General features: G+C 43.6%; 1 protein-coding gene across 3 annotated transcripts in view; it reads right to left on the minus strand.

Moving 5' to 3' along the window:
- kif4 (kinesin family member 4) overlaps positions 1 to 13,904 on the minus strand; it is a 106,531-nt gene that overhangs the window by 14,145 nt on the left and 78,482 nt on the right. For all 3 annotated transcript variants that reach the window (XM_041195878.1, XM_041195879.1, XM_041195877.1), the window contains 6 exons: positions 13,734 to 13,886; positions 13,064 to 13,161; positions 10,867 to 10,996; positions 9,938 to 10,108; positions 7,012 to 7,110; positions 6,668 to 6,745 (listed from right to left, as the gene is read on the minus strand). In XM_041195878.1, the coding sequence (XP_041051812.1) occupies positions 6,668 to 6,745; positions 7,012 to 7,110; positions 9,938 to 10,108; positions 10,867 to 10,996; positions 13,064 to 13,161; positions 13,734 to 13,886 (729 nt within the window). The remainder of the gene's footprint in view (positions 1 to 6,667; positions 6,746 to 7,011; positions 7,111 to 9,937; positions 10,109 to 10,866; positions 10,997 to 13,063; positions 13,162 to 13,733; positions 13,887 to 13,904) is intronic.

The raw sequence follows: 13,904 nt of genomic DNA on the forward strand, positions 1-13,904 counted from the left end.
GCTGAGAATTTCAGCTTGTGCAACCATTCTAGTGTAGTCTCTTCACTGATGTGAGCCTCAAACCTGGAGTCCCCATTGAAGTAGAGGACACCATGATGCAGATCTCCACTGTCTCACCAGGGTGCTTGGCATGCAGTGACAGTGTAATGACATGTCCTTTTTCTCCCTTTTAGGTTCACCAGCAAGAGTTCGCTCTCTGAACCCCGAAGGGCCACCATTGACACTGGAGGACCACAGAGCGTCATTTGCACCTGCATCACACCCACTCTCCGAAGCAGGCACCAGCACAGACACCAACACCTCGGTGGGCAGAGTGCCAAATAGTATCTCAGTGCACATTGGTGAGGGCACTTCACAATTGCTTGAGGTGTAGGCAGAGGTAGAGTGTGCCCAGGGTGCTAGCAGTTGGAAGACTGCTGGGGACCAGGACAATGCTTAGTTGAAGGCAGATGAGCTAATGGAGTCATTCATCAGAGATGCGTGGGAGGATCTGGCAGAGATCCAAGGGGGTGTGCACACCATGGTCTCCATAATGGAGGAGTCCATGAGGAGCGTGAGCACTGTGCTGACAGGCATGGTCGAGCACACTGCCTCCTCCAATGAGTGTGGCGACTCTCATGGAGAGGCAGCTCCCTCCCAGGTGGGGCCAGCACAGGCTCTACTGGCCAGAGGACGACCGCTAAGGTCATCAAGTCCAACAAGACAGCAGAGTTAGCAGGCTGTCTCTAATGCCGGTGCCAGCAAGGGGGGAGTACCTAGACATAGCACTTGCAAATACAAGTTAAAGGGGCCTTGAGCACAATAGGGACAGGTCATGGGTGATTTTATGTTCATTTTAGTTTACTTTATGTATACTGGTCTGATGTTGAATACCAGAAATGTTTCTGTTAAGATTATGGAACTGTCAGAATGACAAATTGTGTTTTTGTTGTCGTGGCCTGAGAATGCCTCACCTTATTTCATTGGTGCAGGGAACGCCAGTATGTAATGCTGGACATAGGTGGCTCTGCATTGCACAGGCACTGAGTGTTCTTTGGGTTCAAATGAAAGGGACCTTTCATCTGGGACTGAGGCAGTAGCCCTGGCATGCTTTTGAAGCTGATCTTTGGTAGCCCAGCTGAAGGAGCATTGGGTCAAGGCGTCTCTGGTGTCCCTGCCGATTACTGAGGTCTGGTTCCACACCCTCAGCATTCTCCTCACTGTGCTCCTCTTCTGAATCACTACTGGACTCATCATCTGTGGCCTGTGCAGCTGAGTCAAGATCTTCTTCTTCCAGTGGGTCCCCCCTTGCCAGTGTCAGATTGTGGAGAGTGCAGCATGCAACCACAACCAGTTACACCTGCTCTGGGGGGTATTGTAGTGCTCCCCCTGAACTGTCCAGGCATCAGAGGCACATCTTGAGAAGACTTATGGTCCTCTCTACCACCACCCTTGTGGAAGCATGACTCTTATCGTAGCGCTTCTCTGCCTCTCTTCTTGGGTGGCAGAGAGGTGTCATGAGCCACCTCTTCAACAGATAGCCCTTGTAACCCAGCAGCCATCCACCCAGTCAGGCTGGAGCACTGAAGAGCCTTGGCACCTGGGAGTGTCTGAAGATGTAAGTGTCATGGGAGCTGCCAGAGTAGCTTGCACACACTTGCAGAATCTGCATCCTGTGGTCACACACTATCTGCAAGTTCATGGAGTGAAATCCCTTCCTGTTTACGAAGGTAACTGGCTGACTCGCTGGTGCCTTGATGACCATGTGTGCAGTCGATGGCACCCTGGACGCAGGGGAACCCTGCAATCGCTGCAAAGATTCTGGCTCGCTCAGCCTGGCTGGCCTCCTCCACACAGTAAAGAATAAAGGTCAGTACCTGCCTGAACAGAGCTTCTGTCACCAGCTTGATGCAACTGTGGACAGCTGATTGGGAGACTCCACACAGATTCCCCACTGACCCCTGGAAAGAGGAGGCATAGAAGCTGAGGGTCACTGTGACCTGCAGAGTTACTGGCGTAGGGTGTTCACCCAGACAGCTGGAGGTGATCTTAGGCCCAATCATCAGGTAAATAGAGGTCATGGTCTCCCTTGAGATGAGTAGCCTTCTTTCGCATTGCACGTCAGACATTGAGGTAGCTGCATCGCTGCCTGTAAACCCTGGCAGCAGGATTGTGGCATCTTCTGCAGCTCCTTCCTTCTACTGGCCCTGCGCCCTTTGTGCCTGTGCCTCTTCTCCCACAGATCCCTCCCCTGGAAGCTGAACATGGACACGAGGCCTCCTCTCCCTTCTGGCCCTCTCTTCCTCTAACCCTAACCATCTCTTCCTCCTCAAAGGAGGTGCCTCCAGCAGAGACCACATCCCCATTATCAGGGTAAAGGAAGGCTGTCTGATACCTGAAAGGGTCCACACACTCTCAATCCTCTGGGGGCCTGGCAGACAGCAATGAGTCCTGAAATGACACCTGGAAATGCCAAGAACGAAGCCCTGAACAGAGAATAAGCTGCCAAGAATCTTCAAAATTCCTCACTACTTACGCCGGCAATGCCCTTGGGTGAGGTTTGTGAAAATTTCGGGCCACCACTTGCCCGTGCGACGAGCAGAAAATTGCGCGGGCAAGGAAAAAGTAGTCAATTGGGCTGTTAAGGGTCTTAAGTGGCCACTTACATAATGGTGGGTGCCGCTCTGGCACCCATGTGTGCCCGCCGAGCGAAATATTATGCGAGTGCGTGATGATATTGTGACGCTCGCCTGATGTCAATGTGCACTATTTTACACCTGTTCGGGTCAGGCGTGCACCCGGCTGCAGGATGAAAAATTTTGCCCCAAGGGACAAGTCAGGAGTGTGATGAACTACTCCCCACTGGCCTAGATGACTGCAGCTCCAACACTACGAGAAATTTGATGCCATCCAGGACAAAGCAAATTGCTTGAATGGCACCCATCCATTAACATTTACTCCCTCCGCCACCGACACACAGTGACAGCAGTGTACATGATCTACAAGATGTACTGCAGGAACTACCAAGCTCCTTAGACAGCACCTTCCATACCCATGGCCTGTTACCATCTAGAAGGACAAGTTCAGCACATGGGAACACCACCACCTGGAAATTCTCCTCCAAACCGCATGCCATCCTGACTTGGAAATATATTGCCATTCGTTCACTGTCGCTGGATCAAAATCCTGGAACCCCCTCCCTAGCAGAAGTGTGTGTGTGTGTACCTACACCACATGAACTGCAGCAGTTCAAGGCAGCTCACCACCACCAACTTCAAAGGCAATTAGGGATGAGCAATAAGTGCTGGTCTAGCTAACAATGTCCACATCCCATAAATAAAAAAAAAATCTTTTAGAACTCTAGAAAGTAGGCCATAATTTTCACCGCTTAAGTTTCTCCAATACATTTCTCTGCTGATATTATTTACCCAAGTTCCTCACTCTTATTAGCCCTTCTTGCTATGTAATGTTTCTTCTACAATGTAGACAAAATGTTTTCATCTGAAGGTCAGATGGGAATGTTCATTGATTACAGTATTCTGTTCCATTTGCAATTCAGCTAATGAAGCAGTCCATGACTCCAAGCAGCAAGACAGACAACATTCAGGCTTAGTGTCATGAAGATATTAATGCATATAATGATTGGAAATTATTTTAAATTGGACTTGTAGTGGGATCTGTGTCTGAGAGTGTGAGTGTCTTGATTGGATTAAAGCCAGCTAGTCTGGGTCTGCTTTGATGTATAGTAGTTTTGAGATGTTAAACAGTAAGGAAGTTAAGCTAGAAGGGACATTTGCATTTTGTTGCATAAACCATTCAAAGATTGGGGGTGAAATCTTGCACCTAGCTAGGAGACACCAAGCAATATGTTTATATTGCTAATAAAATTGGTACTATGAAAGGGGTTTTATTGTTAGAAGAGGTGGAGTTCAAAGGGCCTGGTGATACAATGAGAATTTGCATTCAAAGGGGAGGCTATAGGGGAGAGTGTTTTGGGGTGTATAAATCAGAAGCATGCCGCCTATAAGCCTACCACTACGTCCGTGAAGAAACCAAATTGAAAGGGATCTCATTTTGAATTCTTAAGATAAAATGTGCTTTGCTTGGTGTCTGTTTAAGTCTATGAGTTATTGTTGCCTTGGGGAAGACTACCTCGGAGTGATTAATTTGGGGATTTGTTTAATAGTTATTATGGTAGTAATTTGTAGACATGTGTATGTGTTTAATACCTTGTTAAACTAATAAATGTTTAATTTAGCTTATATAAACCACCCCTGGAAGCTTGGTGGTTTCATTTCTGAATTCAGAACTGCATCTGGGATTTTAAATAACTCAGCCTTTACCAACTGCTGTGTCATAACACTTAGAAAATTACAGTCACGCATCAGGCCCATTGGGGCAGACAATCACCATCTCCAACTAGAGAATCTAAAAATTTCCCCATGACATGCCCATCATTGAACCCCCCACCAAAGTCTTGGGGGCTTAACACTGACCATAACTGGTCCAGTCACAAATATTGTGGCTGCAACGGAAACTGGGTGTCAGAAACTGGGAATTCAGTGCAAATAACACCTCCCGATCCCAAAAGCCTGTCCCCGCCATCTACAAGGCACAAAACAGAGTATGGACGATTTCCCAGTTGCCAGGGTGAGTGCAGCTCCAACAGTCAAGAAGCTTGACAATCCAGGAGAAACCAGCCCGCTTGATTGACACTCCATCCACCACCTTAAAAGATTCACACTTTCCATCACCACCACAACAGTGCACATCACCTACAAGCTGCACTGGAACAAGCTGCCAAGTCTCCTTTGACAGCACCTTCCAAGCCTGCAAACTCTACCACCTAGGAGGACAAGGGTAGCAGGCACATGGGAATCCAATTCACACAGGCTTGGAACCATATTCCTGTTCCCTCACTGTTCCTGCGTCAAAATCCTGACGTTCCCAACAGCATTGTAGGTGTATCTACAGCAGCTCCCCCACTTCCTTCTAGGGCAATAATTGCTGGGTCTTGCAAGCAAGACCCACATCACATGAGCTACAGCATCAGTCTTCCCAACATTCAGTCAAGGAAACATTTATTCATCCAATACTGGATGTTGGACATGTATTCAGATAATTTAGCAGCAGGAGTCAAGAGAAGTTGTGCTGAGTTAGAGCTAGGTGTCATCAGTGGACACATGGAAACTAATGCTGCATTTTAAAAAGATAGCATGTAGAAGAAAACAGGCAAGGGCAAGGGAGAGACTCTTGGAGACTGAGGCAACAATTCAGGAGCAAAAAAAGAAGCCATCGCAAATGATTCACTGGCTACGAGTCAATAGATAAGAATGGAACAGCGAGAGCACTTCCTGCCCAGCTACACTACAGTGGACAGGTGTTGGTGGAGGATGGTGTGGTCAACCAGGTCAAAGGTGGCAGACAGGTCAAGGAATAGTTTACTGTCATCACTCAAAGTCACAAATGACACCCTTTAAAACTGTTTCAGTATAGTGGCAGGACAGGAATCCGATTAGTCCTCAGAAAGATGTACAAATATCAGGGAGGCAACTACAGGCTCAAGGAAAAGGAATGTTGCAGATGGGACAGTTATTTGCAAGGATGGTGGCGGTTGCGGGGAGCGCTCAAAATTTTTAAGATGGGCATGACAGCAATTTAAGAGAGAAGGACAATACCTGAAGAGAGAGAGTGATTTGTTAACAATATTGACTAACAGAGACCAGGAAGGAAAGCTTGATGGTCAGCAGTTTAGTATTTGAGGTACATTTAAGGGAACCATAAGCTTTTGTACTTTAAAGTCAGGGTAATTGATTTGCCACCCATATGATGAGAGAATCAAACCTCTGAACTTTAACTTCTGGCAAACGTTTCCATCGCAGAAATCAGTCAACAGTATTAAAATTTAACCTAGTATTTCCCTCTACTGACATGGTCCTACAGTCTAGTTGAGTAGAAAAGCTCGCAAAGAAATCAGCAGGATGAATATACCACCTAGAACCCAAAGATCCCATTAAACAGGCACTAGATTTTCACTTCTGGGACCAGAATTCAAATACTCATAAGGCTAGTTGAAACAAAGTCTCCTTTACACATTCACAGATGAAACATTCGGTTGCACCTCCTCCTGCTCTATAATGTGCCTTGGATGTTTTATATGTTAAAGGTACTACACAAAGCTACAAGTTGTTGTTGCTTCTGCTGCAATTCATGGGCTCAGAGCATTCAAAAGATTTGTGCAAAAGATTATGCTAGCCAGGTGCAGATATGAAAACAAATATTCTGATTTTCAATTTTTGTGAACTTACATTCAAGCACTAGCTCCTAGCAACCAATGGGAAACTGGGCATATCTATTTACTAATAATATTGGGCACAAATTGGTACTAAGTGCATGGTTAATGGGAAAAAGATGCTTGGGTGTAATCCTTCAATTTAGTGCCACATTGCAATTTTTTTCAGCATGCTTTCCAAGTCTCTGTTCTATGTAATTAAGTGGCTAAAAACAGTCAACAATATTGCCGTACCTGATCAGTCCAACAATACTGCAAAAGGAAATTTCAAATGTAGTTTGAAAAGGAGGTAATATTTCAAGCAGCCACACAATATTTTGCATCTCAAGTAGTTGTAGGCTTGCCATACCCTTCTCTCTACAACACTAAATTCTATGGCAAATAGCATTTACGTACCTGCTTATATGTTTCATTCTCTTTCATTAACTGCTGATTCTTTTCACATAGCTCTTTCATCTTATTGATTTCTTCATCCTGTTAGATCAGAAATTGTTGAAACTTTACCAAACTCTTCCACACAACCGCAGAATTGAGGTTTTCACCCCAGATCTGTTTACTACTCTTACCCTAATTCATCCCTTCACATCACACCCTAACAGCCATTTATATATGTTGACCATCACATTTTGAGGATAGAAGTAGAATGTTGAGTACTTAGGTCATAACATATTGACCTCTCAAGGTGTGAAGCAAAAGGATTATCCAGACAAGGGCATTTCTTGTTATTTTGAAAAACTTACTTGGAACTTGAGCCTCTCCAGAAGTTGGGCCTCTTGATGAGGAACAGACTCCTTTTGTAGATTGGAGTTTTCTTGTAATTGGCTAAGCAAATAGAGCACCTGGGGAATATTCAGAATCAGTAAAAATCACTAATGGGCAGTTGTAAATTGTAGTTAATTCATTTTGGTTAACTGAAATTTTAAAAAAAATTCATTCATGGGATGTGGGTTTCGCTGGCTGGGCCAGCATTTATTGCCCATCCCTAATTGGCCAGCATTTATTGCCCATCCCTAATTGGCCTTGAGGTGGAGATGGTGAACTGCCTTCTTGAAACGCTGCAGTCCATGTGGTGTAGGTATACCCGCAGTACTGTTAGGAAGGTTTAGGATTCCAGTCAGGCTTTTTTTTTCCTGTAAAACTTAATCCAATGAGAATTCTTCCATTAAGTACTGCAAACAGGAACATTTTCAATTAAGAAATTTAGTAATGTTCAACTCTACCCCTACACTTCCTTCTCCAACAAAAATTTCCAGTGAGATGATTCAACCTACCTGATAATTTAAATCCAAGACAAAATGGGAATTTATTCCATCATCATTTGTATCCAACAGTAATCAAATAAATTTAAGCATATCGAGTTAAAGGGCAATCCATGCAATTACACTATAGGTTCAAATATTACAATGGAGAGGTAGAAGTAATGGGTCTTGATTTCAGAATCAATGTCTAGATATTGAAAATGTTACTGTTCAAATATAGCTCTCAGTTAATAGTGAAAAGAAAAATCTAAATCACTCTGCAGAGGAGTTCACAAAATAAATCTACAGGAGTATTATTTTAATTTGTTCTTAGCATACGAGCATTGCTGGCAATACCAGCATTTATTGCTCATCCATAATTGCCCTCATGATGGTAGTGGTGGTGGTGGTCTACTGAGTGTAGCTACATCCTCCATGCTGTTAAGGAGGGAGTTAAGGAGGGAGTTCAAGAATTTCAACCCAACTAGAGCGAAGGAACAAGTCAGGATGGTGCGTGACTGCAAGGTGAACTTTCAGGTGGTTGACCTCCCATGCTTTTGCAGCCCTTGTTCTAGTCTTTTCAAAAAAAAAATGATGAATTTTATTCTGCTGTTGAAAGTGGCTTAGCGAGTTGCTGAAGTGCATTTTGCAGATTGGTACAAATTCTGCCGCTGTGCAGTGTGCACTGTGTGGTGGACGGGATGCCAATTAAATCAGGCTGCTTTGTCTTGGATGGTGATCTTGATCTTCCATTTTGTTGGAGCCAAACTCCTCCAGGCAAGTGGAAGGTATGCCATCATTCTCCTGACTTGTGCCTTCTAGATAGTGGACAGACTTTGGGGAGTCAGTGAATGAGTTACCCAGCACAGAATTCCCAGCTTCTGACCTGCTCTTGTAGCCACGGGAACCACGGCTGGTCCAGTTCAGTGTCTAGTCAATGGTGATCCCTAGGATTTTGGGAGATTCAGCAATGGTAATGCCATTGAATTTCACGGGGAGATGGTCATTTGTGTCACACATGTTACTTGCCACTCATCAGTCCAAGCCGGATTGGTGTCCAGGTCTTGCTGCATGCAGGCAAGGACTGCTCAATAGTCATGCACTCGTGATCTTTTCTATTCACCCTGATATCTGTTTTGGTTGAGCTTGTCAGAAGCCAATCATCTTAGTCTCAGGATATCACTACAGGCATTCAACAGGGCAGCTTCCTGGGCCTAACTATCTTAAACTGCATTAGTGATATTCCCTCCATGACCAGGTCAGGAGTGAGACTGATAATTACTGTGACCAGCTCCAATTGTAGTTTCTCTCAAATGTTTAAACCTAAAAGATCTGGACTACTTGCAAGCTTGCACTGCTATGTTGTAACTAACATTTGCACTGTACAATGACAAACAATCACCAACTCTAGCAACAGAAAGCTTAATCAGCTCCGACATTCAATGGCATGCCCATCACCAAGGTCCTCAATCAAAATCCTGGCAGTAATTGGTGAGAAAAACTGTGGCTACTGCATGTCAAGAATTTAATTCTGCAGAGAATGAGGTGCACCTCCTGACCTCCCAAAGCCTCTCCTTCACTTACAAGGCCCAAAGTCACAAGTGTCACAGAACACTCTTCACTTGCCTGGGTGGGTGGGTGTAGCTGCATTAACACGGAAGTCGTCCTGAATGGTGTCAAACGTCAGTCGTCCTAAAGGGCATTTCATCTGTAAATCCACCCCCTCAACCATAGTGATCTGATGCACCATAATAATGTGCCAAGCTTCACTGGCAGCACCTTCCAAACCTGCAATCTCCACAGCATAGGAAGATAGGGCAGGGACATGGGAACATCATTGCCTCAAGATCTGTTCCAAGATACACTATCCTGACATGAACATACTGCTGTTCCTTCATCATTGCTGGATTGAAATCCTGAAACATTCTACCTAATGTTATTGTGGGAACATCTTTCGCCACTGACTGCAGTGGCCCAAGGTGGCTCACTATCACTCAGGGCAATAAATGCCAGCTGTGCCAAAAACATCTAAATTACTGAGTCTAAGAAAGATCAATGGAAGACAGATGGGCCGACTCAGTGGTTGATCTGTACCTCTTGAATTAGGTCATTGGGAGTTGGATCAGTGCAAAAAAACTGATCTACTCTGCAACATCGCCATCAGGGAATATGCTCAATCTGTCAGACTGCAACATTTCCATGTCTTTTGATTCCTGGAGTTCAGCCACAATTTTTGCAGTATATGAAATACTTCACAGAAGAAATGCAATACTCAACGTCTCTACATTTAATATTTCAATAGCACACCAAGTCAGTGCACCACTATAATGCACCACCAAGCTACATTTGACAAAGGTGGGAAGAACAAACTAAACACTCAAGTTAGGAAAAGGAAACCTTCAGTTTGTCAGAATGGCACGCTGGTCACCTTATCTTGGTGCCTCTGTTCTTGATCAAGCAGCTGTTGTTGATGGTCAGTCTCCATTTCAGCTATGTGTGTTTGCTCTTCAATTAAAGTCTTCTGTAACTCTAGATTGTCAGCTTTTGCCTGATTGAATTCACTCTCCAGTTTACTGTGTGATACTTTACATGACACCAGCTTCAAAAAGAAAGAAAACGTTATCTGTTCCCCTGTTAACAGCAAAGGATCACCAGCACCAAAAAGCGAAGTAACTTTCTGTACCATTTTGGTTACTTTTAAATAAACAAACATACCACTTAGGAATGAACTGGTTTAATGGGGTTACCAAGATGGACCAAGCAAAAGTCAGAACATAAAAGTCAGGAATAAGATAAGAGCATTTCATCCACCCCACCCTCAATCACCATGGGGTAGAAATTCAGATATCTCATTTTGGGTATACAAAGTGTGCAGGGTAGGAGCCCTGCCCCCACCAGTGAGGCTTAAGACATCTCAGATATTGCAGCTTGGGCTTCATTAACACTAAATCCATGATGTAAAGAGCCAGCTGTTGAAGAATGAACAAGAGTGGGCTGCTGCTAGCATTGCAGCAGTTCTAAGTGAGGACCAGGGTCAGGAGATTGAAGGAGCACGATGAGTGGCCATAGTCAGGGGGTTGAGGCACGGATCCTTTAAGCATGGTCAAGAGGAGGACTCATGCTCCTTTTTGACTGTTTCAGGGCAAATCAGTCCATCACTGGAAGCATCAAACAGATGCTAGGCTCCTCATTTGTTTATCCATTTCAGGTCGAGCGCCGATGACATTTTTTTCCTTTGCGAACATGGCAGGCTTGCACTTCCAGCCAGAAATTTGTCTGCACTTCTTACTGGCAATACTGAGGCTTAATACAGCCTGAATAAGAGGAGCTGCTTGGTCAGTTTTATTAGTTCCTCACCTCTCCCATTAGCCATTTTAGTCCACATTTAGCTTCTAAAATAGTAGCAATTGTTTCCCATCGATGCTTCAACCTTTCATCATTGTCTGCATCCATCAACTTCTGTTGAAGGTCAGCAATTTGAGCACTCCTAGAATGACAATATAATAAAGTTAATATAGTAGAGTTGAGAGTTGGCCTATAGTTATTCAAGTCAAACAGCACAAAACTCCCTTTTACTAAACATTCATGCTTTAACAAGCCAATGACTAAGAAATCCCCATCAGAGCCAGATTACAGGTTGGGCACCAGAAGAGAATGTCTCAAAGTTTGGCTTCACTTTTAATTTGGACTGTCCAAATTCTTATCAGAGCTCCCTTAAATGGTTTAGCTTCAAAAGCCATAAGGTCACAAAAATCCAGATGGTGCAATGTTGATTCAGTGCATTTGCAGAAATGAAGCAAACTAGATAGGGAGGGAGAGTGGGGAAGAGATGAAAGAGTGGGAAAAAAGAACAGAATGGATTATTTCAGATATAGTGCCTCTTAATCCCACATACTAACACCACTGGCTATTTAAAATGGTATTTAATGGACCATGAGGTTCAAGTCTCCAGTTGACAGCTTGCCCTTGAGACGGACCAGTTACATAAAATCTGGCTCTTCAGAGTGCACCATAGCGTAGCTGAAACTTCACCCTGAACAAAATGCTAAATTAAACCACCTCTGGCCACAGCAAGATCAGCACTCAACAAAGTTTCCTCTCAAGTGCCAAAAGTAAGCACAAACCCCAATGACAATACTTGTCCGATCACACAAGGTGGTGTGTGTAATTATCCTTTACCAAAGGATTCAAGGTAGCCAGTTTATGGAACTTTATAATATGGTTAGGCCACAGGTAGAGTATTGCGTGTAGTTCTGGAATCCGCATTATAGGAAGGATGTGATTGCACTAGAGAGTACAGAGGAGATTTACCAGGATGTTGCCTGGGCTGGAGAGTTTTAGTTATGAGGAGAGATTGGATAGACTAGGGTTATTTTCCCTGGAGGAGAGGAGATTGAGGGAGGACATGATTGAAGTGTATAAAATTATGAGGTGTATAGATAGGGTAGACCGGAAGGAACTTTTCCCCTTAGTGGAGGGATCAATAACCAGGGCGCATTGATTTAAGGTAAGGGGCAGAAGGTTTAGAGGGGATGTGAGGAAAAATGTTTTCACCCAGAGGGTGGTGGGAATCTGGAACTCACTGCCTGAAAGGGTGGTAGAGGCATAAACCCTCATAACATTTAAGTAGTATTTGGATGTGCAGTTGCAATGCCGTGGCATACAAAGCTATGGCCTGCTGCTGGAAAATGGAATTAGAATAGTTAGATACTTGTTTGACCGGCACAGACTCGATGGGCCAAAGGGCCTTTTTCTGTGCTGTAGACCTCTATGACTCTAACACACTCAGTAGCTACAATTCTTAGATTTGAACTTAAGGGATTACTTTGGTAGATTCATTCATAGTAGCAAGTTCTTTAACAAGCCCATCCTTCATTTCGAAGAACACTAAGCAGCCCTTTTGGTAGCTCAAGATACATCCACTCAAAATTGTTTCATAGAAGACAAGCCAGGAAATGAGTTGTTGCTGTATAAAGCTTAAGATATGGGCATAGATCCTCAAAGACAAAAAAAAAGGTACCACTTGGAGAAACTACCAAAGTTCAGTGTGTAAAAGACTGTCAAAATAGAATTGGCCAATGGCATGAAGAAAGCTGACCTTTCCCACCCTAACAGAGGAACGGCAAGGACTCTGCTGACAATGATTAGAGGGAAAGATAGGGGGCTTTTCAAGTAATAGCCAATAAATATATTAAACAACTAAAAGGAAAATAAATACAGGGCTCAACTGTTAGAAAACATGTAAAAAATCCTTAAAAGGGATAGCAACTCTATTTCTCTCCTCCACTTCCACCTTTCCCAAGGATAAGCTGCGCTGAAGATAATTAATGAGAAGCATATATATAAGTTGTCACAAATCTTTATTGAACACTCCTGTAGAATCCATGTAATATTCAAATTTAATCTTATGCTGTATACAGGTAGTTAACAGAACTTTAATATAACTAAATATTGAATATCAAAAATGCATAAAGTACAGTAGATTTAACAGCAGTCAAAACAATGCCACATGCAGCTCCCAATATGAACCCACTATATACTCCCCACCAGCTACCTGAGTTCTATTTCTGTCTCCACACTTTCAATCTGCTTGTTTAAAGATGGATCCTGCTCTGTGGTTTTCATTAGCTCAGTCAACGTAAAAGTTCGACGCTGCAAAAAGAATATAGAACATACTGAAACTGGATAAAGGTTGGGGGGGGGGGGGGGGGAGAAGGAGAGAGGATATCACCAATTTTAACCAGGTTTTAACCAGGACTATCAAAAAGTCGTCCAGGACAGGTAGAGAAAAAAGACAAATCTGAACAAGTATAAAATATTGTAAATACACTGTAGAGCTTTAATCTTCAGTTATACTAGTCGGATGCACTAACACCTTTTGTTTTAATCTTTTAGAATAGGATATTTGATAATTTAGACAATGTCCAAAAGTATCCAGCTTAACACTGTAAGCAGAGAACTAAAGATTTATCACAAGTAAAGAAACATGTTGCTAAATAAACTTACTATAGGTTTGTTTTCTTGCAGAGGGGAGAGTAGGTTGGATTTGAACCCAAGTAGAGATTATTTAAAAAGCTCATCCCTTTGCAATCCTAAAAGCACTGAAGGCTTCTCATCACCTCCTTCACATTTCTGACCATGCCCAATCACAAGGATAACGTCTGTATGAAATAAAACAAATGGCCAACCTTTCATGCTCTTTTGGCTTAGCAGCTAATACCTACCCGGAGTTTGGATGGTGGATGGTGGACTTCTTTCTTCCCCATAAGCATGGACAGCTCATGTGCCAGGATTTTCCGGTCATCCAGTAGGGAGTTCAAGTGACGACGAGCCTCCTCAATACTCACAAGAACTTCCAGTTCATTGACAAGCCAACTCTGGGACACAAGAGGTAT

Source organism: Carcharodon carcharias, chromosome 9 (genome assembly GCF_017639515.1).
Source record: "Carcharodon carcharias isolate sCarCar2 chromosome 9, sCarCar2.pri, whole genome shotgun sequence".
Taxonomy (NCBI): domain Eukaryota; kingdom Metazoa; phylum Chordata; class Chondrichthyes; order Lamniformes; family Lamnidae; genus Carcharodon; species Carcharodon carcharias.